The sequence below is a fragment of the Caenorhabditis briggsae genome (genome assembly GCF_000004555.2).
Source record: "Caenorhabditis briggsae complete genome, chrV, whole genome shotgun sequence".
NCBI classification, from domain to species: Eukaryota; Metazoa; Nematoda; class Chromadorea; order Rhabditida; family Rhabditidae; genus Caenorhabditis; species Caenorhabditis briggsae.
In genome coordinates, this window is record NC_013488.2 from 12381064 (window position 1) to 12404880 (window position 23817).

Below are 23817 nucleotides of genomic sequence, written 5' to 3' on the forward strand. Positions count from 1 at the left end.
TGAGATATATAGGCTCAAAGTGGACGTTCCGGGTGTCGTTCTATTAGAGGTTTTACGGTATTCATACGATTTAGTGACATTTCAAAAAGAGTTTCTCAAGAAATGTGAAAATGAAACTTTTCGTCTACTGAAATCATCAAAGTTTGAGACGAGTTGAAAAGATGTAGATCAATTGATTTTGAATCAAAAGTAACAGACAGTCTCGACCTATTCTATCATTTCTATTGTCTCCTCCCCACCAAATTTTCTATATATTTTGATGACATGATAATTTGTAAAGAACAAGTCTTCTACTTCCCCTCCAATTCAAAGATATCTATTACGCGAAAAAAAGAATCACAACGCCATCATAGATCAGAATGTATTCGCCGAATTGAGATTACAAATCAGAAGTATGCGAGAAAACGTTCTTCTGGATGAACAAAAAGGTCAAAAAAATGACGAGAATTGTCCACCCGAAAAATGACCAGAGTCGTGAGAGACACTAATCTGTTTGTTCCATTGATGTAAAACTTTCTCTTTGTTTTTTCAATGTTTTCTGGTTATTTTTTGTGATGATTCGATTTTTTCATTCAACAAACATATAAAATTTAATAGGACAATTTGATTTTCAAAAGTTTACATTCAGGTATAGACACAATGATTTTTAAAAGTGAATCACAGGAAACATTGATGATTGTTTGATTTTTACAAAGTTGAAAGAAATTTTGATGTTTGAGAAAAAAAAAACTCGAGCGATTATCCAACGGTGAACGTAGCACTTCTATGTAGACGAGAGTAACAGTTTTTGGTCTTTTCAGTTGTGAGGCTACTGACAAAATCCATTTTTAATGACGTCAATGATCAAGACCTTTGACATGATCAAAGATTTATGACTATTTTTAGGTCCTCACTAAAGGTTAATTGAATTATTATTATTGGATTAATAGTAAGATTTGGAATGATCTCTACTCGGGTAACTTTCAGGGAATCACTTTTCAAATTTGGGAGTTACCCCGTTCGGGAGGTTGATGGGAGCAAACCGGTACATGGGAGATCCTGTTTAGCTCCTATCAACCTTCCGAACCGGGAAACTCCCAAATGCGAAGCGTAACTCCCTTAACCTTTGGGCTACTCCCATATTTCAGGGAGTCTCTCATATGCTCATTGGATGACTCCCTGAAAATTACCTGAGTATAACGGGTTTATAAATTGGAATATTTCGAAACTAACACTAGGAAGAAAAGAGTTTTCCTCGTATTTTCTAGATATTAGTGAAAAAAAAAGAAGAACAAAAGTATTGTCAACCAACCCCGCTGTTCATGTTACCTACTTTTCCAAACAAGCAGATTAGTGGATAGGTAAAATCATGGTTTAAAACTGAATAGAATTCGAAAAAAAAATCAAAAAATATTTTTCGACGAAGATTGATCCAGGGAGAAATTGCAAATCAGGAATTTAGATGAGAGTGAAAAAAAATAGAAATGTGCCCCAGGAAATATATCACAAAATCAGTACTAGAAGGGGTTCTTCTATTGTTCCAAGGTAAAACAGGTGGGCTTCTATTACAGGGGTTTTTAAATAGGATGATTTTCTCCGGACTTTCATCAAAAATTCGATAAAATCTTGTTGGAACTTCATGAAAATGTATATTAGCTTCACTAAAATTGAGCAATTTTGAAAAACGTTTTTCAACAATCCGGAAAGGAAATTGGAGAATTTCCGGCCTATTTTTCACTGAAATGTATAATTCCAGGAGGTTCGAGGGACCTTCTTATCAAAGAAACTCGTCTAACACAGGTCTAACACAGGTTTTACGGAATGCTTGATAAAATGTAGATCTCGATCTACAAAAATTAGGTAAAGGTCTGAAATTCGGCACATTGTGAATGTTTTCAACTTGGTCACTTCCGCTTCTAACAATAAGTAACTTTTCAATGCAACAAGTGTTCTTAAAATTGGATGTTCCGACAATATGTTGCAGTTCGAAAGAGACGAAACTACAGTCTTTACCAGCTTCCAGCTGATATTCTTACTATTAGTTATCATAAAACTCTATTCAAGAATGTTTTTGCAATCTTCGAATTCATCCAAGAAGGAAACACAAGTTGTCGTAATTAATTAAAATTGTGGTTTATTTCTTCATCGAACTGCAATTACAGAAAGTATTTATTCAAAACCAAAAATTTAGTAGGAGTATTCAAGGTTTAGTAGGAAATGTGGAATCATTACAAATTTACAAAATTGAAAACAGTTTTTCAATGGTTTAGTGTGCAGCAGCAGTTCCCTGATGAGCATGAGTCTTGTCACCGCATTGCTTGTGATCAGCGCAGTGGCAGTTGGCACATTTACAGTCTCCTTTGCATCCAGCTGGACAGCACTTCTTCTCACTGGCTTCCTCACAACAGAACTTCTCACAACACTTGTCTCCAGAGCACTCACATTTATCTCCGCACTTGCAATGCTTGTTTTTGCAGTCTGGAATTTTGAAGAATGGTAACTTAAAAAAATTGCTTTCTAAAATTTTTTTCAGGATTCCTAGACAAAATGAATTCTGTACCGGAAGTCAGAGTGCAACAATTCGAATAACGTTCTGGAAATGAACACTTAAAAAAAGAAGAGCTTACCACACTTACAACCCATGATGATACTTTGTTTCAGCCAAACTGAGCTACTTGTTCCTTGTTTTTGCTTCCTTTTTATTCTTAATTTTAGGTTGTTTACACTTAAAAATTTTTGATAAAAGGGGGTGGTCTTTTTGCTGCTGTCACAATGTACAAACGGGGCAGGATCATAAGATTTTAGGAGGTCAAAAAACAATAACGTATGTGAGTTTGCTCTCTGGCTCTGAAGCTATTTTCCATCCTCACAGCGTGTTTTTGTTTGTTTTTGAATGGCTAAAGTGTAGGATTGCAGATTTTCATTCTGCAAATCACAGTTCTAGTTTCTGCTTTTATCAGTTATTGACCATGTACAACTGGTTGTTACGCTTCTAGCACAACATTCAACACGTGTTTCGTTCCGTTTGGAATAATATTTTTATAATTGAAACATCAGAAAAGAAAGCGATAATGAAGGAATTATAGATCGGAATAGAATTTAGTAGGGTGTGTGGAGTTGGGGTTGAAGTTCAAGAATGCTCAAAATTATTTCTTCTCCTCGGCCGTTGTTTCAGTTTTTCCACCGCAACATGACTTCTTTTCCTCTACACAGCAACATTTGTCAGTTGTGCATTTACAGTTAGCTCCGCATGAGCAGTTTTTGCAAGCTGAAAAAGAGAAAAATGGTTTGAATAGAGGTTTGGACACTTGGAGGGTTATTTAAACTCTGCACACTTGGCATCGATGAGTCGAAACTTCTTCCTTTTGAAGCAAGAAAAAAAGCATTAACCTAGATTTGTAACGGAAAACTTCCAAAAAATGAGGCAACTTTTGGTCAGCAGTTGGCCAGATTCCAATTAAAGGAGGCCAGACACCAAAAAAAGTTTTCCTGATATTTTGCATAGAGAACCCCCATGAGGGGTTGAACTCATGACAGGCAGCTCAGGGGTACAGCGCCGCTACCGGCTGAGCTACGGGGGCGCGAAGGCGCCTGACTACCGATGGTCTACATAAGCGCGGCGCGATTTCGTCCCCCGAACTGCCCCCGAAATTTTTGCTGTCTCGCCTCCGTTGAGACCGCTACTAAAGCGGATCAAATCCTGACAATTTTATAATATGACAAGGCTCCAACTTGTTTGTATCTCAACTTCCGACCGAAAATCTGACCATGATCCGCTAGACAGCCGTTTTTGAGCAATATCCAACCAAAACCTGGCTAGGTCCGCCGAACCCTTACCAACTATTTACCAGAATTTACCAGCTGACAGCCAAGTATCTCTCTACCAGTTTCACCAAATTTAGTATTATAGATTTTTATCAATCAGGTTTGATTTGGAACAGGTTCAAAATTACAGTACCGGACAATGAGAAACGTTTTTTCAGTTGATTTTGACCATTGTCAGGAGTCTGGAGCTCGGCTTTCAAGTTTCCTAACACTTTGAAAACTTTAGAGGGTATAAAACAGACCTAGATTAGAAACTTTCACAGAATGTTTGAAAGTTCCTATAAGCTATAGCTTTTCAGCTATTTGCTGATGTCTGAATGACCCCCTTTTTGACCCGTTTTTGTACTGAAAACATGAAAAAAACTGGTGTCTTTCAGAAATTGGCAAATAGCTTGAAAATTAGGAGTTTTCTGAAAATTCTATGAATTTAAAGTTCTCAATATAGGTCCGCTTCACACCCTCCAAAATTTTCAAAGTGATCGGAAGCTTGACAGCCGAGCCTCAGACTCCAGAAAATGATCAAAATCGATGACATTATTTAGACTATCCAGTTTTGAAATTTGCACAAATGTTAAGAATCTTCTCGATAATAGAACTAACCACATGGACACGGCATGGCGGTTTGAAACAAAGACGAATTGAGAATGGAAGAAGAGATTGAGAGATTATTGGGAACTAAAGAGAATTCGCAGGATCTAGGACCAGTTTATATGGGAGGAGAAAAACATGATCCAATTGTATGCTTCTCAGAATCTCTCTCCGTTCTCTTCTTTCCATGCTTTTCATGGTTTGATCTATATAATTAAAAACAACAGATGACATATATATTTATGGCAATTCGATGGAGATGGAGGGGAAAATGATCAAGAAATACTCTATAGACAGACAACTGGGAGGAACTAAAAACGGGAGGAAAATGAGGCATCTTAAAGCTGAAGAGCTTAGTGAAATTGTAAGAAATTGAAAAAAAATTGTAAAAATTGGAGCTAGATTTCACTGAATTGTCATGTTGGGATATCATCCGTAACAGTTTTCGTGTTGCCATTCGAGTCGAAAATTGGAACGTCCACTTTGCTGAAAATTATTTAGATGCAAAAAAAATGCTCAAAACAGATAATCACAGCTTTATACACATTTATGGACATGGACAAGACATTTAAATTGCACAGAACAACGAAACAAGATAACACAAAACTATCACAAGAACATGTATACAATCACTATCACTTACTGAGAACGCTCTTTGAGAGAAATGTATGGGAATGAGAAGATCGATCCATTCTTATCCGGGAAATAACGAACGGCAGCAGTGTATCTATGAGTTTTCGATCGACTTTCAATATCAATCATTGAGAACATGATGAAAATTGTGTATCCGGCAAGACCGGCGAGCAAATGGAACAAGGCATGGAGATATGGGGTACCTGTTATATTCATGGAATTCAAAAGGCTCTCTATTACTTCCTCACCAAGATAAAGCCAGAAGTCACAGAGAAGACGATCAGCAAACCAGAAGGAAAATGCGACTCCCCAGAGAGCAAGAATTCTGCTCGGGAAGTTCTCAATGTCTGGGATTCCAGACCTGCAAAATTGATTGATTTCTAAACAGAACAATGTGTGGAGAGACTAACTGTTTTCCTTCGTATCTGATAACAACTGCTGCGGGAATGGAAAAGAGCATCAGAGCGATTGCATTAAGATTTGGTTCCAAGAAGCAGAGAGCAGAAACAACGGCAGTTACAATCAGGACCACCCATCGGACCACAGTTCTGAAATTGATAATGAATTAGAAAATCTATGTAGACGTCTGTCAAAAACGTACAATCGTTTCGAGAATCGTTCTGGGAACCACTTCATAACCGGAATATAGACTACAAGGAAAACTGTGATGATCCACACCAACGAAAGCTCATCAACCAGTTGACCTGGAAAAAAAGTTTTGATAATGACAGAAAATATAAGGTACTAACCGAACAAGTTGAGTGTGGCATGATAATAGGTGGATGCTAATCCATTAAATGTTAACAGGAGTTGTGGGAATACGAGACCGCCGTTTACGTCATGGAGGTATCTTCGGAGGAGCATAATATTGACAAGTGGGAGAACGATAATTGGGAGATTCGTGCACTGAAAAAGTTTTAAATATGTCATCCATAGGAATCTCAAGTTTCTTGGAATCTCAAAGCTCTGTCTTGTATTTGTTTGGCGTAAAGGGTGGCGCATAATTACCGGGACTCAAGTTTGTAATATCATAACATACGAATAAAGCGTTCTACTTGGCTCCAATTTGGAGTGGGAAAACTCAAAGAATTATTCAGTAAACTGGCCAAGTTTCCAATTATTTGTTTTCATCCTTCCAAGATATGTCTGAAGATATACCCGATTTTCAGTCCTGGTAATTGCCACCAGGTATTCAGGCAACGTTGTCTTTTTTACTAGAATCTCCAGCATGTGCTCATTCTGGCTTTTCCAATTTCCTGTTTCTGGTATCTTTCCGTTAAGGAATTTTCAAAAACCGTGATCATTTCATATTCGATTTCCGCTCATACCTCCCATATCATATGATCTGGACTTTTTGAATCTTCTGCTTTTTTTGTGATAATGTTTGATGGCCTTATCCGTATACGATTAATTTGTGCAGAGTTTTAATATTTTGATTCTTAAAATCAAATCTAAGAAGCCAAACTCTTTGAAATTCTAATTTTGAAATGCCGTATTTCAATCTTACCAACCAAAGAGCAATTTAAATGTCTTGTCTATGTACTTTTTTTCTAAAAACTCACTGTGTTTGCGAACTCTGCAACATACGGTAACGTCTGATATTTGTAGGCACTTTCACACCACGCATGACCCGATTCATACTCAAACCATCGACTTATACTCGAACTGTCCATCCTGAAACTTTCAGGTTTCACACGAATACAGTAAAAAGAGACAAAGAAAAAGAAACTGATGTCACAGAACGAAATTACAGAGAACGAAATTTGGTTAAATGACCTATAATAAAAACGAGAGGAAATGAGAACCAGATTTTACACTGGTACAAAGAAGATGTATAGAAAAATAAAAAAGGACACATGCGGTCAAAATTCACGAGATCGCACTTTTCAGATGTAATATAATTTATACTTGAATGTCTGTTCTAATGGATAAGTTAAAAAAAGAATAAAAACAATGCTACCACGAGGAATAGCTATCATATGGCAAAGGAAAAGCAAGAGGGGTGGTTTCTATGGTAAAAAGTAATTTCCGATGTGAAAAGTGGATGAGAGAGGCGGGACTGTTTTTCTTCCCCTTCTTCTTTTCTAGGGCACAAATTTTAGTCATCATAAAGTGGTAGCCTAGAAGGACGAAAAGATGGAGTGTGTTGACACGGGAGCCCCTCCGAAACAACTGAACGAACTAGTGTATTTGTGTAGACTCCCTTCAAATCGGAAGAAAGTGGCAAATGAGCACATGTCAATACACAAATTCAAACAGGTTAAGTTGAAAAGTGGTTACTTTGAGCTAAAGGAAAACACGAGGAATTCACAGTGTGAGCAAAAAATGGATTCGGACTTTAAGACCTATTATAGAAGCCCACCCTATATGTGCACTTTGGGCTCAATTATCTCGGTTCCTATGAAAGATATAAACAGTTTGTGAACTGATACAATATTGTGATATTATGATAAATATTTTATCGGTTAAACATTTTCTGATATCATTTAGAGGAACCGAGACAATTGTGTTGTGCTCAAAGTGGACGGTTTTGGTGGATTTCTACTGAAGCAGTACAGTTAAAAAACAGGAAGACCGAAATAGCGAACTTTTTCAGTTTAAATACGAAAACTATTTTTCCTATGTAATTTTTAAATTCTGGCCAAATATTCTTCAATTCTTCAATAAAAAGTAAATAAAACTATTTTGTTTCGGACCTATTAAACTTTTCTAGACTCCGAAAACGGGCATCAACCTTGTCTGCCAAAACCAGAAATCTAAATACGCTCCGCTTTTGTTTTCTATCCTAAGCGCTTTCAATTTCGAGAACAAGCGGTCCCCTGTCAAAAATTAATGAGCATCTCGGGGTCTGAGCTAAGAAAGGCTTCTCCGTCGTTAAGCTCATCTTTCGCACTTTTTGAATACAAACTATACATTTTTCGGTGGATGAAGAAAAGAAGAAAAAAAAAGAACCAGGAAATGGGAATTTGAGAAATCTGAATGGAGTACGGTAGGCTCCAGGAAGGAATTTGGAAACGAGGCATTGAAAAATGGCATAAAATTTATTACTTTCTAGGATTTCATATTTTCCGAGAGCCACACACCTCCGCAAAGCCATAAAAAAGTCACAAAAATTTTGAAGGGTCTCGGGGGTTTTTTGTGTCATTAAGTCACAAAAAGCATAGTGTTCGTTTTGAGAAATAGAGTGAACGCGAGGATTGGAAAGAGAGAATCCCTCATGTTTAGCTACGGCTACAAACTACATTTCGCAATAGTGTTGTCCTTGTTATGTTTCATTATTACCAAGGGGGGAAGGCGCAGATATTGTTTATTTCTAGATCAGGAAATCATAAAATTGATATCATTTATTAAAAATGTATATGGTTATTGGTCGGTCTAGACTTTCCATAAAAATCTTAGATTTGACAAGACTGAAATAATGAGAAAAGGATTTTTCCAACAGAAAAAAAGAAATTGTTATCAGAAAAATGATCAGTTTAAATAGAGATAGGTTTTTGAAAAAACACAATAATGATTTCTATAAAATTCTGTTGTTCTTCTAATATAATCCCTTTGAGCTCAATTATCTCGGTTCCAGTGAAAGATATCAAAACGTTGTCAATTAATAAAATATAGGTGATATTATGATGAACATTTTGCCAGTTGACAAGTTTTTGATATCAATCACAGGAATCGAGATAATTGAATTCAAAGTTGATGCTTTGGGCGGGCTTCTATTAGGGGGGAATACGGTATCAGAGAACTGTGACTTCCCTTTGGAATAGGATACAGAGATTCTGCTTGCTGATTCATAAAATTCATAACTACAATTTTATGAATTTATCATCAGAAGATAAATTTCCGACATAAGTGAAGATAAAAGGTGAGATCGACATGGCAACCGCCATGCCACCGAACCTACGAATCGAAGGTACATTGAGGGGAGAAGAAGTGAAAAGAAGACGTCACAAAAATACAGACGATTTTCTCATCACCTCTACGGAAATCTAGAGAAAACAAGAAAAAATATTCGGTGTGAGGCAACCGCAAGTGAAAGTCTCTCCTTCGCCCCCTCACAATCAGATCACTTGGCAGGAAATGACACTAGGATGAAAAACGGAATGAGCTGAAATGGATTGGGTGAGAAATGCGATTTCTGACATCTAGTAGTGTTAGTTATTGCAGATAGTATTGAGGAAAATAGTTTTCAGAAATAATTGGTACTGGATTGGATGTATATTGCGTGGTGAGGAGGATAATGATGTGAGGAGAAAAAACAAAGAATACGAACGAAAGAAAAGTTGATCAGTCTTCTCATACACTCTTCCAGAGAGATTCGGATTGTGAAATAAAAACATCGGATAAAAAATTTAGGATCTACAGTAACCCTACAGTCACAAAGAAACAACCAGATACGGATCTCGACTATTTGAAACAATCTGAACTGGGTTGATTCGTCAAAACAATCTCAATTGAGTCAATTCCAATTATTCGAAATTAGCCGAACGTTCTGGATTGGTCAAAAACCGCATGATGACGAATCAAGTATCAGATCAGCCAAAACAATTGAGAGTGACGAAACGTAAAATAGGAGGGGAAATTCCATTCCGCGAATAACAATGAATTATCACGACTTCTGAGGGTCCCTTTGAAAAGTAATGACCGACTGGTTTCACTCGAAACAATACAGTCTCGATGAGAGATGAAGAACAAAAGTACTCTTTTAATTGTATCCTTTTATTATTGCACTTCTTCTTCTTCTTCAAGGCAAAACAATAAAACAAGGAGTAATACAAGAACTGCCCTTTTCCAGGTCACTCCATTCCCTGCGCTTCCACCTAAACTTGTCTCAACCCGTGTCGATGGAAATGCCATCTTCGCAACACAGAAAACAAACCAAGAATATGGAAAAAAGAAAGACAACGAAGAATAAAGAAGAAAAAGAAGGAGAAGCTGCTAGTAGCCATCACCACTACAAAAAATGAAAGATTGCAAAACGAGGGAAAGAAGAAGCTGATGGCGCCACCAGCGTAAACGATTTTGCCGAGGGCGACAGTGTTACGACATACGCATCAGTGAAACATTATCTTCAGCCGAACGTCTTCTGCCATTGTATGCGTTGGCAAAAAAAAGATTATTTGTTAGAAGAAGATTGTTCATTCAGTCAAACTTTTGTACTATTTAACTGCTGATATAAAAAATGGTTGTAGTAATTTTCTTTGAAGTTTGACCATTTCTTTTGGTATGCAAAACCATGCCTGTGTTTTACGACACACTGTCAAAGATCACCTTTTACAACATCTTCAAGACAACGGGCACGGTTTTTAGTCTTGTAATTGCCTCCTTAAACGCCTTCCGTTCTCGACAGTGTAAAATCAAGCGTAGGCGGTGTAAAGATGGAGGTGAATCGAGGGAGAGGCTCTTGGCACATTCATTCATAAACAAGAAAGGAACGGCAAAATTTACAAGTGCTGTGAAAAAAGAAAGATGCAGATATTGATGGATGGGGGGGGGGGGCAAGCATTTAGAAAGAAGGGATGGGATTGATTATATTTACACGATAATAAATTGTATTAGTTCTGCTGGGAATTAAGCTGTAATATTCGAAGTTTCGGTAGATGAAGAGTGAGTTTGATGATAGAAGTCGTCGTACTCGTGGTCGATCAAGCGTTGCCAACGCGTTCGCTGTCCCTGTCCGAATTCTTCGTCATCGACACGCTCACCATTGGTTTCTGCAAAACGGATCGGGAAGTTATACAAACTGAACGATCAAACTAACTCTCGTTTATTTCTTGTTCTAGGAATCGAAAGGCGTTGGTGAATCCATTGATGACACGGTAAACAAGCTCCCGGTTCTCTTTGAATGATCGCAATGTCCAGTGTTGCGTCCCAAGAATATCAGAAAATTGTGCGATTACATTTGAAAACGGCAGAGATGCGACGTTCTCATGAGCAAGATACTTGGTGATGTCTGCATAAAATTCTTCTAAAACTGCGACGGAAAGAACGCCAGTGCAGTGTACATCTAGTACACGGAACCAGTACTCCACAGATTGCACTTCGTCGGTCCCAACCATGGCGAATAGCAACCATGTCATTTCCATATCATCCAAGTATTCACCGGTTGATCGGCGTACGAGATTTTTCGCGAAGACTCTACTGATAATTGAGGAGGGCATTCCTTTCTCGAAGCAGTAGATAGCAACTGATTGAAAATCGTATCTACCTCTAGTATGACTGATGTGCTGAAATTCATCGATGCAAAGCTGGCCAGTACACCTGGAAAGTACAAAAACTCTTTAAAACTTATATGCTTTTCTTACTCACCTCATATAGAAATCATCACATGCATTTCTAGCATACTTGTTGAGATCATCTCTGTTTTCGACTGGCATCGTCCCACTCCATGTTCGGCCGGCATTCCACAGAATCCGTTCAGTAGTCTAAACTTTCAAAATGAGTTCAGATTTATTACTTCGAAACTCACCACTAATGCATATAGATCGGCTTCAGTTTTCGTGTAGTTATCTTCCGAAATTTTGCAAGCGGCGATCGCCGAACGAAGCTCTTCGCGAGTGATTTTCTCAGATAAACTCTTCTTTTGAAAAACTTTGGGGTGGACGTATTCGAGTGCAGTATGAATCGAACAAGAAGAAGTATCGATCTCATTTTCCATTTTTGATGTGTCTCTGAAACTCAATCCTTCTCAACTCAAAAAGTATAAGACAACGCCTACACGTGTAACTCGTCGATTCCTGTAAGTATACGAGCAGTTACATTGCCAACAGATTCATCAGATGATGACGTCCAGGATTGATCACGGTTTATCGGTAAGCGCATTCTGGTCAGTTTCGGCGACGATGTTGCGATTGGAGAGAACACGATCTGCAACGAAAGAAACTCGGAAGAACTGGATTCAAAAACTTACTGAAGGAAATTTAACATCGGCAACGGTTTTCATCTGTATCTGCTCCGCCATATTTAACGAGGAAAATGTAGAAGACGCACTTCAAATCGGTCGCAAGCTGCTTTCAGTGAGAAATCGCTTCACGCGGTGTGAAAATTTTCTACAGTACGCGCGGGTATACGGTAAAAATTTTTATATTTCGTGTCAAGACCCGGAGAAAAATTAAACGACCTGCGCCTTGATAAATAATCCCAACAGTAAAATGTATTAAAAATTGAAAGCAGTTTCTGATGAGGATGGCCTGTGAAATTTCTCACATATTCGTTTTTCATCTCGACCAAAAGTACTTCTTCAGTTGGTGTTTTCAGACAAGCTTTGAGAATTTCTTGAAAATTGGTACACATATACTTTCAGACATGGTGAATAACGAGACGATTTTTTTCTGATCTCTCTGAATCTCAAAATGTGTTATTAAGTTTTCGAAAAAATTTTATTCATATTTTCATCATTTTGTTGGAAAAAAAAATGCATTTTTGACTTGTTTCAAAAAATACCCAAGAAGTAATTTTCGAAATTTTCTGGAAGCACTGCTGTACAGCCATCTATAGTCAAAAGAAAAGTTCTGAACTTCTGACTCAGAACCACCCAAATTTGCTCATTTTGGATACGGAACAGTAAATCAGTCAGGCCATATGTAAGTCCTTGTTATCAAAGAATTTGAGTGCTACTGGGTGGTTATCGAAGGACTGCGATCAAAAGAAGTGAGTTGCTTTTCTAATTCAGGGTGATAGACGGAATTAGTTCCCAGACGGCAATGGTGGATTGTACTCTGCCATCTCCATCCATCTTCCACGTCTCCGTGCCAAAGGAATCAAGTATTTCCATGTTTAATGTGTCGCCGATCTACATTTCATTAGATTTTCTCTTTCCAAAGAAGCCGATGCCTCCTATATTGTAAAATCTGTAAATGTGTAATCATGAAATAAATTTTATGTTCAGGATTTGATTTGGTTATGTAATGCTAATCATGCTAATTAGCTCAATCCATTTTAGATCGTATTTCATACTGGTCGATTGATATGTTCCAAAACAGAGTTGTGGTTATTCCGTCAATCTAGCCTTGTCCATGTCGTGTTATCGACTATAATGCGGCCTCTTACCTATTGTTATGAAAGAAATCGTCTAGACTTATCATTTGATACCAGCAGAGATGAGCAAAATTTCTTATTCTTCCTTCAGGTTGTTTTTTTTCTTTTTTCTTTCATATTTCTTCTTCCTTATTCCTTATTCCTGGTTTTTGACTCTTTCTTCCGGAAAACTTGAACAGTTTCAGTTAATTTATTTTTGAATTTTAAATATTATGTGAACCTGAAATACCACTTGAAATGCTGTTTAATGTATCCTAAATTCTTTTTCTACATGTTTTCTCTGGAAATTGTCAAAAATAGCTCGATTTTCTGAAAATTGTGTTCCTTGTTCCGGATTTACAATATTCTGTTCCTTATTCTTTATTCCTTGTTCCGGATTTCAAAATTTTTATTCCGCTCATCTCTGCAACATACTGAACATCTTTTTTTGAAACCGAGAAATTTGACGCCCTGGCTTTGAGGATTTGGTAGCCTACCAAGACCTCGAAAACGAAAATTGTGATGCACTCAAAAAGAAAAGTCCAAGTGATTAAAATTCAAAGATTAGTAAGATGGTATTTTGTTGGAAGGAAAGTAACTGTCCATTTTTTTAAAAATAAAACAAATAAAACAAAAGCAAGATTAATCCAAGATTAGCAGTATGTACCCTCGTGGTCCACAACATGTTGTCAACATTTTGGTAACTTGTGGATACCATCCCTGTAAAAGTCAGCTAGCCGCGAATCAAAGTATTACTTTGGTGCATTTTTTCTCATCGATTTTGTCAAAGTCCTCCCGCTCCAGATGGCATTGTATATCTCCGATTAACTGATAATCTGATAGAAGGACTTTCACGGGGATAAAGGAGAACGGACCAGCCAAAGCGGCTCAGGTACGGAGTGACTTTCCGTGCAACATAAGGTTTTGCATTTTTTAACGGAAGTCAAGTCAGACCTGAGCCGCTTCAATGGGACGGTTCTCCCTCACCAAATTATAGTCCCAACTTGGCTCTATCAGATTAATGGTTATTCGGAGATGTACAACGCCATCTGGAGGGTGACGAATTTTTCACCACTTATGAGAAAAAACTGAAAAAAAAAATATTTTGATTCGCGGCTAGCTAGCTCTTGGAGATATGGTATCCACAAGTTACCTGAATGATGGCAACATGTTTTGTATGGACCACGACGGTAATTTTTGCATAATCAGTTTTTTGTATTATTCACAAATAAAACAAAGGACAGTTACTTTCCTTCTAACCTAATAATTGGTTCTTGCAAAATTCTATCCCTCCTCCAGATTTTTTTGTCATCTTACAAAAAATGTCATTATACATAATCCTTTTCCTTTCAGAATGACCACCAATCTTCTCGCAATAACTTCTGTAGTTGGCATCTTGGTTGTGACTGAATTGGATTACCAGGAAAAAATTCTACTGAGTATATGCTCCAGTCGCACCAGTTTATTAGTGAAAAAAGCAAGAACGAAGATTTCGAAGTTAGCGTTTCGACTCGAAGAATGTCATGGGTATAACGAATTCAAGATTAGAGTTGTGATTAATAACACTGCTAATAATATATGGTCACCTGTAACGTCATTGCTACATGTTCACAAATTGGCCTTGAAAAAAGTTGTAACTGTTAAGCTTGGACTTGATTACAAAGCAGCTACAAAGTGAGTTTTCACTACACAGTTTTATTATAGTTCTAGTATAGCAAAACGCATTCAACAGAAAAACAAGTTGTTGTAGGTACTAACAATAAAGGTGACTCGTGAACATCGTCGTAACAGTACCAGATACTGCTCATTCAACCACTAATTTTTCGAGTGATCCAATATACGCTGAATTTTAAAATTTTTCAGTTTCGATTCATGGTGCGAGGAAGACGGAACATTTCTACACCGACTGGAATGTGCAAACGAGCCAATGGCAGTTCAGAGAACTCTTCAAGATTATATCAGTTCATTATTCTACTCCGAAACTACCCAATTGTACCTATCGATGAAATGTGAAGGAAGTCTGCCAAATATTACGAATGTCAAAGACATAGAGATAGAGGACGAAACTATTGAACCACAATTTTTGGCTAAAGCTTGACAATTTATTCCGATCATCAGAACCTACATGTCCAATCGAGAATTGTTGGAGATCTACCGAAAGAGTCTCCATTTTTTCAAGTCCAAAACATTATTGTAGAATGTCCGTGCGGACCAGATTACTTTCATGTAAAGTTTTTTTTTGATTATCAGTTTAATTTTTCTAATTCAGAATTTCGTCGGTCGAAACATACGGTTGAACACTATAACTTTAAGTGAACAAGATCTCATTCAATTTCTACGTAAATGGATTTCGAACGAAGCATATCATAACCTGGAGACGTTATCCATTTATACAGTACATAGAATAAATGAAGCTCTTATAAAGCAGGCGATCGAAATCGAGGAATACGATCCGGATGAATCAGATAAGAGACCAGTTGATTTTGTTGTTGATATACCGTAAGGGTTCCAATCATTATTTGTCTTTTTCCATAATTTATTCAATATTTCAGGTACGTTGGTTCCTCTCCAGTAACGTATTATCTAAACCGAGATTTTGTCGAAATAAAACGAATTACAGACGGAAAAAAAAGCATTCCTCTCTCTGGGTCCATTTGACTTCGATTTTTTGGTTCACAAAATATGACTTGACGAAAATGGTGTCCCTCAAGTGATTACCCGTCCCATTTTTGATTTGAGTCTTTCAAAAAAATTCTGAATTCAGTGTGAAAGTTTAGTTTTTTATTCCTTTTTTATTCAGAACTTCTTTTTAACGCCTTCTTTTTGTTTTTTCTTCTTGTAATTATTTTTCGTGACTTTCCTGCATGTCTCGAACGCATTTCTAAATAATAAAAACACCATCTTTTTTTAGCCGAGAACTTGAAGTTGTAATTACGCAAGTATACTGTGCCTCATCCAATAACTGCAGGACCACCCGCCGATTTTTGTGTTTTCCTCATTTTTAAATTTTGTCACCTACCTTTTTATCAATGTTTCCATTTTGTGTTTCTTTTTTTCAAGTCTTAGCTCATCCCTTATCAACTGTTTACCTCACATCTTTTATTATTCTTTCAATTTTTCCGGCCACCGACAATTTGTTTCTGATCATTTCAGAACCGGACTCTTTTAGTATAAAAGGAGCTCCCTTCACTTGTTACATTTTCACTTATTACCACAACGAATCTATCGTCGAAGCCACCGCCACAGAAATCGTTCAATCGGAATTATTTTCTTTTATTTCCTTCTATTCTATAAATCTACAAAACCCACTGAACCACTTGAGCCCAATTATATGAAGCCCCCACAGGCCTAACAAGTGCGTCATCCAATAATTGCGGGGCCACCCGCCGATTTTTATGTTTTCGTCATATTTAATTGTTGTTGTTTTTTTTTCATGGAATTACGATTACTAAATCAGTTACCGAAATGATTACTTATCCAATGTTTTCAATATTTTAGACTTTTTACAACGAAATTCTTTACTTTTTTCATAGAAAAATTCGGTTTGAAAACATGATACCAAAACCATTTCCCGTTCAGCTAACTAGGGAAGGTCTCTAGTTGAGACACCAAATTGAAGTTGTCTTTTTTTCAAAAAAAAAAACATTTTATACGATTCATTGTATTAAACTTATTAAAAGTGAGATGCCAGAAGTATCTAGGAATGAGTTTTGCGTGGATTACAGTTAACTAATTGTAAGATCTTCGAGTATGGAGAGTACAGGAGATAAGAGAGAATATATAAAAATTTAAAATTGAATTAAAATGGAACAGCACTGGCATTCTCATTAAGATATTGAGTGAATTCGTTTCCGTAGCTGAGGCAAACGTGCATCAGTGCTTCGGTATCTTGTTGAGCATAGTGAGCACTGTATTTCCCCCCAACAAGCTGCTCGTAGAGAGCAGCTAAACCGAATTTGTTATCGCCATGTTTGTAGGTCCATCCATTCGTGGTTCTAACGAAACCCTCTTTTCGGATGCGTTTGCGGAGAGAAACTGAAAATTTATCCCAATCCAGAATGTTCGCTGGATGATCGTCTGCGGAAGTTGATGGTTCTAAGATAGTTTCGTTGCACGATTCTTCAGCCAACAACAGGACGTCTTCTACCTCGGCTTTTGGAACTAAAAAAACTCTATGAAAATTTTCACAATAAGAATGAAAAATTACTTTTTGGAAACTTGATATATTTGCACACCGTAACGAGCTCTTTCACAATTGTTTCCTCGACTTTTTTTGCCATCCAATAGCTATCGACAAAGTAGACATCTGGTGGTATACCGTAATCCTCGAGTAAGTCGTTTCGTTGAAGTTCACCATAGATTACTCGGAAGTCATATTTTATAGCATTGTGACCAACTGAAGGTATGAATTCTTGGAATATTGTTTTTAAAGTGAATCTTACCCAGAAGAGCTGGTTTCGGAAAAGAGTTGAAGAATTGAATGACTGCTGGCCACTCTTCTTTGAACGAGTTGTTTCTCTGGCAATCCTTTTTCGAATGAACCAAAACTCCTAAAAATAAAACTTACTTTATTTTAAATGTTTCATTTTTCGTTGAACCTCTCCGATCTGCCAATCTGAATCTTTCGTAAGAAGCCCATTCTCCATCAGACATCAAAACTGGGTTGATCTGTCTTGTATGAGTATTCGCTGGAACGTACTTTGCCAGATCTTTCTGGTTATCCGGATTCTCTTCGTTCCATTTCAGATTCTTCATTCTTTCGGCCTTTAAATCATCGAAAGTTTCACTAGAAATCGCCATGAAGCTCATTTCAGTGATATACGGTAGTTCGTCTTTTCGAGCTGAAAAATAAGGAATTTCTGGAAGAAAACAGAAGAAATGAACCTACTTTCTATGCACAACTGATTCAGGATGTTATAGTGCTCTTCGCTTCTTTCGAACGGACGATTTTGTAAATTTCGAGTGTCATCGTTCTTAATGAGCCCCGTGCATTCCAAATCGAAGAAAATATATGTCTTGAAGAGCTCTCTTGAAAATGCGCTGTAAAAAATTTTGCTGATTATGAAATTAAATAAATTAAGAACCTTCTCTTCTGTATCTGTTTCGTTGGACTCGCTGTCAGAGCCAATGACGGACCTCTTTTTCTAGGTGTCGTCTCATTAACAGTCCACGTGGCTATTTTAGATGGTGTTGTGTTTGGAGTGAACATTCCCGGCCGTTTCTAAATAATTCAATTTCCTGAAACATTTAAAGTATTTCGAAACTCACCAGCATGTTTCTCTTCCACTGAAAGGGGAAACTAAATAAAACTCATTGAATTTTTTTCTTAATCACTGCTCTCAGAATCAAGTATTTTGTGATCAAACTAATGAGCTGAGAATGTGTTGACCATGAAGAAAGGGTTTTTAATGTTTAATCCAGAAATATCGCAACTACATTTGAGGAATCGAATTCAATAAAAGAAAAAAACGGACAGTCGAAATTAATGAATGGTAGGCTAGAGGCGAGACATCGTACCTATTTTTACGATTTATTACTAAACTCAAAAAATGTTCAAATGACCAAACAATAGGACTTTGTGAAAGGGGCAAAGGATAACCGAGAAGAATTTGAAAAAAGAAATGAGGCGAATAGAAAAATTTAAAGGTTCATGAACATGACCCTTGGATCCTCGACGGCGGTCTTGATCTTCTTGAGGAAGGTGACGGCCTCTCTTCCATCAATCAATCTGTGGTCATAGGTCAAAGCGATTTGCATGATTGGTCGGATCTCTGGCTGAAATACAAATCATGGTGATTCAGGGATAGTAGACATGGATATTAGTTACCTTTCCGTTGACTGGAACAACGCGATCGAATACTCCGTGCATTCCAAGGATGGCACTTTGTGGTGGGTTGATGATTGGCGTTCCGAACATAGATCCGAAAACTCCTCCGTTTGAAATAGTGAATGTTCCTCCCTCCATGTCTTCAACAGCCAACTTTCCTTCACGAGCCTTCACTCCGAGGTTCGCAAGCTCGAGTTCGATTTGAGCATAGTTCATGCTTTCGACGTTTCTCAAAACTGGAACAACGAGTCCTTTTGGTGTAGCAACAGCGACAGAAATATCGACAAAGTGGCGGTATACAATTTCGTTTTCATCAAGGACAGCATTGACAACTGGAGATTCTTGGAGAGCATAGGCGGCAGCGCGGACGAATGGAGACATCATTCCGAGTTTAACTCCATGCTTAGCGACGAACTCCTTTTGATAAGTCTTTCTCATCTCGATAAGGCTGCTGCAAAAGAAATTTAAGTTTTGAGAAAATCAGTTTCCACGAAAGAATAACCTCATATCAATCTCGTTGAAAGTGGTAAGCATGGCGTATGTGTTCTGGGCGTCCTTCAGTCTTTGAGCAATACGCATGCGCATTCTGTTCGCCTTCACACGAACCTCATCACGGGCTCCTGTGATTGCGTGTGATGGATCAACTCCCTTTGGAACGGTGACACGGGTGACTGGAACGGCACCTACTGGAGTAGATGAAGATGGAGTGGATGGTGGACGAGCGACTGGTGGAGCGGACTTTGGAATTTCTCCAGCAGCTGGCTTATGTGGTGGTGGTGGTGGGCTTGATGGTGAGGAAGCCGTTGATGATGAGGAAGCCGATGAAGGTGCTGGATCGTTCTTAACAGAAGCTGGAGAAGCGGCGGCAGAAGCAGAAGACTTAGACTCGTCCTTAGCTGGCTGAAAGCAATTTTCGTTTCACAAAAAATAAGGGAAATTCACTAACCGAAGCAGAAGAACCTCCTCCGGCTCCTGGCTGAAGTTTGTAGAGCTTTTGCTTAGCGGTGACCTTAGCTCCATCTTCAACCAACAATTCGACGATTGTTCCAGCTTGTGGAGCTGGCACTTCAACGGAGGTCTTGTCAGTTTCGATCTCAGCAACGAGCTCGTCTTCGTTGACATGATCTCCCTTCTGCTTGAGCCATCTGATGTCTCCTTCGGAAATAGACTCGGCGAAAGCTGGTCCATCAACGGTGATAACATCACTCACTGAATTAAAAATTGGTATTAAGGATTTTTTATAATTCTCACTTCTGATAACACTTGTGTGAAAATTGGCAGTAGATGTGATTCTCACATTTTGGACGAGTGGCTCCAGAAGACTTGCTTTGGCTGAATAAATAAAATTTGAATTAGGCGGAACACATAGAAAAATCACCTTGAAGTGTTGGTTGAACAGATGAAGCAGCAGTGACACCCTAAAGCTTGATTTGAATGAAACCAGTATTTTATATTTTAAAATTGACTCACTTGTCTCGCTGTTATCGAGAGGAACCGATGAACTGATACTGCGCGTCTTCCTAGCATTTTTGGTTACCCTGTAAAAAATTCTCAAAGTAAAAAATTGTTTCTTCGTCTTGAGAGTCTGAATCTCTTTGAGCAAAGACCAAGTGACAGTTTGAGCCGGATTGCAACAATTCGAGAAGTGGGCGTGACCAGACGGGCGCTGGTTTGCAATGAGCGCGCGCGCTTTTCGCAAGACCGCCGCACGCTTGCCAGAATTTGTTGGTTTTTAGTTTATGACCAGCTATCGTTCGAATTTCAGAAACAACCACGTGTTTCTATATGTCCAAGATTTTGCCAGTAAACTAGCAAAGATAAAAACCAGTTTTATGTAGCCAGTGACATGTTAAACGACAGATAAGAAAGACGAATGATATAAGTAGTTTCATTTGAGATTTTTGATATATAAACAGATCAACGGAACATTTCAAATTGACAATTGAAGCAGTGAAATCATTGAATGCATGGCTTTTCTTCTTTCAGACGCTGAAGTCGCGGAATGGTGCTCCAGTCTTTTTCTGATAGTCACGGACTGGTGAAACTGGTCGTTGGAGTGTGATAATGTTGCTTGGGATGGTTCTGAATACTGGTACAGTAGGTGGTGCAACTTGTGGAGCGGCATAGGCATATGGACTAGATGCTGAAAGGTGTAATTTTTTCATCAGAATTTGTATGATGCACTTACCAAAAGCCGGATAATATTGAGGCCTCGTCATTTGGAAGACAGGTTTTGTCGGTTTCACTGTAGCCAGAAGCGATTATTAGAGAAGAAACCAAAAAGAATAGCTTACTCTTGAAGTTTAGGAATCCTTGATTCAAACTTGGATAGAAGGTTGGATCTGCTGTGTTGGCGATTTGGATCGCTTGTGCAAAACCCGTCAAGTCAACTTTGTCAAGAAGTTCGTCGAGCACTGCGTCAATACTTTTCGGACCTGATTCGACATTTATTCCTTGATGAGCTGCAAGCCTCGCTCGTAGATCTCGGTCCCAATCTGTGAATCGTGTGACACCATCATTGTACTCTACCGATCCTCTTTGTAATCTGAAAAAAACTATTGCTTTGAACGCATTCTTCATTCCAAACTTACGCATTCGCATTTTTCCATTTTTGAAAGTTTGACGCATTGTCGGCGATTTGCTTCTCGAGTTCGACGATGGCTGCATAATCCTGAAAATTATTAACAATTAAATTGGAACAAAACTATGGCTCATAGATGTGATATCGTTAATATCCGAGGGCAGGCGCTTGCCGACCTACCTTCTTATCCGCCATGCTCAAAACGATCAAAAATTTTTAAAGCTTAACGAAATCAATAAAGTTTCGGAAAAATGTCGTTTTTCAATCGTTTTGAGACACTGAATTTAATTCAAAACTCTGCGCCGGTTGCAAAGAAAACGGCACCCAAAATTGGCGAAAAAGTTATCGGAATGTCGGAGTGTCGTAGTGCGCCTTGTTTAACGAAACTCGAAACTCGTGTGCGCGCACACCTCCGAAGGTTTTCAGCGTTTATTCAAAAAGAGTCAAACTTTATTTTAAAAATAGTTGAGCGAATAAAATCTATATACACGAAATGATGAACGCAGTATATTATACTGAAATTGCACAAGAAATCATAATGAATCATTTAGACGAAGCAGCTTTTTTGCTTAAAGTTGGTACCGCGAACCTCGGTGAATTAGCACGATGTTCCTGAACGTTAGCTTCCTCCTCTGGGTCCATTTCGATAGCTTCGTTGATCGGATATTCTTCGAAAAGTTGATTCAAAACCATTAATGTTCGCTCTCTTTGAAAACTTGTGCTTCGAGGCTCTAGCGTCTCTTCTTTTTCCTCTTTCTGAAAAAAAAAACATTTGAACGAAAAAAGAAGAAAAGTAAAGACTAACCTGGCTGACTCTTTTGGTTTTGGTATATCTCGCATATCTCGCATAATATTTCGCATTTGCGGTTTTCTTGAACTCCCAGTAATATCCTTCGACCGTACTGTACTGACAGGATTTGGTGACTTGTTCAAATGCATTTTGAAGCGGTTCAAGACATCCGAGCAAGCGGGATTGAGTGAGGCTGTACATGTCGGGTGCCTGATAGACGACACCATTGATGATGTTGTAATAAGCGAGTGGTTTAACTAAATGATTTGTAAAATTTTATTAGAATTAATTCTGATACCAAACCTGTATCGGAAGACGTTCGATAGTATTTGTAGATTATGTGAAGCGGCATACACGAATACCACAATTTGTATTGAATTCCAGTCATGCTTTTAAGTCCCGTTCCGCGATTGTTCTGCATTTTATAAAACTCGTTGTCCGATTCAATATCGTAAAACGGGTTTTCAAGATTGCAAAAATACTGAAGCACATTGTAGGGAGTAATGGAATCGGGGCTCCATTTTGAATCACAAAAAGTCACTTGAAGTGTCTTATCTTTTTGGGATTTTGCACTATTGCATGCACTCGACGATTTCCTGGACATTTGGGATTCACACAAAAATGACGTTGATTCTGAAAGACGAAAGATACGCGGATATCTGGAAATATGAAGTAATAGATGAACTGTAAACCTGATAAAGTAGAAAAAAAATGCAGAAAAATTTTGTTTTTCAAAATCTTGTTGTTCAAAATTTTCGCGGCGAAATGGAATATCGAATCTGGTACCGGCAAAACATGTTGAAAGCAGACTCGCATCGCATATTCTGGAGAGAAAATGGAATTTGATAAGCTGAATTAAGGAAAGAAAATATTAAAAACTTATTAATTGTTTTATGTAGACAACGTAGGGAAGAGAAGAGAATACAGTAGTAAGCAATATATTAAACAAAGTAATCGAAGACGTCCAGTAAGCCTACTAGTAGGAACTAGTTAACTAGATTTTTATAAAATTCAGCAACATCAATATTTATCGAACTAATTTGTTCGTTTATAAAACACTTTGTTTTTCATGGCATCTTCAATTGGAATCATGTTATGAGCAACTGTTTTCAGTTTCCTGTTGCTTCTGCACATCCAAAAATCTTCGTTCTCAATGAGCTATTCGCTAAGGACTTGGTTAATGGATCTCTATAATCATATTTATTGTTTCGTATATGCTGTTTTCTCACTCACATGCACAATGATAAGTTGTAAGCAAATTCTGCAAGTTGCTTCCAGTTACCTTCTACCATAACTGATATTAATTGTAGAATAGCAAGTCCAATAACGTTAAATGTTGTCAGAAAAGTTGTCAAACATAATTTCTTCTCCGTTTTGTTGATTTTTTTTTTCCTTTTTTGAGAATTCCCATTACCGTAACAAACGAAGAGGTAATTATCGTGAAAATTATAATGCAGAACATCACAACTTTGAAGATATGAAGATGAGTTTCCTCTTCTGACATTAAAATGAAATCAGATATAAAATAACTTTTCGTCAAAAGCACATTCCAAAAGCCACAAAGTGGAGCCAGAATAGTGA

The 23817-nt window shown here is 37.8% G+C and overlaps 7 protein-coding genes across 7 annotated transcripts; 1 reads left to right on the forward strand and 6 right to left on the reverse strand.

The window, feature by feature from the left end:
- Positions 1 to 2245: 2245 nt before the first annotated feature.
- On the reverse strand, positions 2246 to 2622 carry Cbr-mtl-1 (the record flags this gene model as incomplete). The annotated part of the gene is made up of 2 exons (XM_002637261.1): positions 2246 to 2457; positions 2616 to 2622. The coding sequence occupies 2 exons, from the start codon at positions 2620 to 2622 to the stop codon at positions 2246 to 2248; spliced, it is 219 nt and encodes a 72-aa protein (XP_002637307.1).
- A 2409-nt stretch (positions 2623 to 5031) lies between these two features.
- Positions 5032 to 6698, reverse strand: CBG18997 (the record flags this gene model as incomplete). The annotated part of the gene is made up of 6 exons (XM_002637262.2): positions 5032 to 5228; positions 5274 to 5386; positions 5436 to 5573; positions 5627 to 5729; positions 5775 to 5931; positions 6588 to 6698. The coding sequence occupies 6 exons, from the start codon at positions 6696 to 6698 to the stop codon at positions 5032 to 5034; spliced, it is 819 nt and encodes a 272-aa protein (XP_002637308.2).
- Positions 6699 to 10593: 3895 nt separating this feature from the next.
- CBG18998 lies at positions 10594 to 11983 on the reverse strand (the record flags this gene model as incomplete). The annotated part of the gene is made up of 6 exons (XM_002637263.1): positions 10594 to 10736; positions 10784 to 11283; positions 11332 to 11447; positions 11492 to 11693; positions 11741 to 11889; positions 11933 to 11983. 6 exons carry the CDS (start codon positions 11981 to 11983, stop codon positions 10594 to 10596), a joined length of 1161 nt encoding a protein of 386 aa, XP_002637309.1.
- A 2409-nt stretch (positions 11984 to 14392) lies between these two features.
- Positions 14393 to 15541, forward strand: CBG18999 (the record flags this gene model as incomplete). The annotated part of the gene is made up of 3 exons (XM_045237828.1): positions 14393 to 14712; positions 14902 to 15124; positions 15308 to 15541. The coding sequence occupies 3 exons, from the start codon at positions 14393 to 14395 to the stop codon at positions 15539 to 15541; spliced, it is 777 nt and encodes a 258-aa protein (XP_045096633.1).
- A 1296-nt stretch (positions 15542 to 16837) lies between these two features.
- Positions 16838 to 18312, reverse strand: CBG19000 (the record flags this gene model as incomplete). The annotated part of the gene is made up of 7 exons (XM_002637265.2): positions 16838 to 17199; positions 17246 to 17434; positions 17481 to 17588; positions 17637 to 17879; positions 17927 to 18078; positions 18123 to 18259; positions 18307 to 18312. 7 exons carry the CDS (start codon positions 18310 to 18312, stop codon positions 16838 to 16840), a joined length of 1197 nt encoding a protein of 398 aa, XP_002637311.2.
- A 366-nt stretch (positions 18313 to 18678) lies between these two features.
- On the reverse strand, positions 18679 to 20392 carry Cbr-dlst-1 (the record flags this gene model as incomplete). The annotated part of the gene is made up of 7 exons (XM_045237829.1): positions 18679 to 18813; positions 18866 to 19316; positions 19368 to 19765; positions 19812 to 20074; positions 20117 to 20197; positions 20244 to 20283; positions 20336 to 20392. The coding sequence occupies 7 exons, from the start codon at positions 20390 to 20392 to the stop codon at positions 18679 to 18681; spliced, it is 1425 nt and encodes a 474-aa protein (XP_045100777.1).
- A 455-nt stretch (positions 20393 to 20847) lies between these two features.
- Cbr-sna-1 lies at positions 20848 to 21641 on the reverse strand (the record flags this gene model as incomplete). Its single annotated transcript, XM_002637267.1, has 5 exons — positions 20848 to 21008; positions 21054 to 21110; positions 21160 to 21410; positions 21457 to 21536; positions 21627 to 21641. The coding sequence occupies 5 exons, from the start codon at positions 21639 to 21641 to the stop codon at positions 20848 to 20850; spliced, it is 564 nt and encodes a 187-aa protein (XP_002637313.1).
- Between the last annotated feature and the right edge of the window lie 2176 nt (positions 21642 to 23817).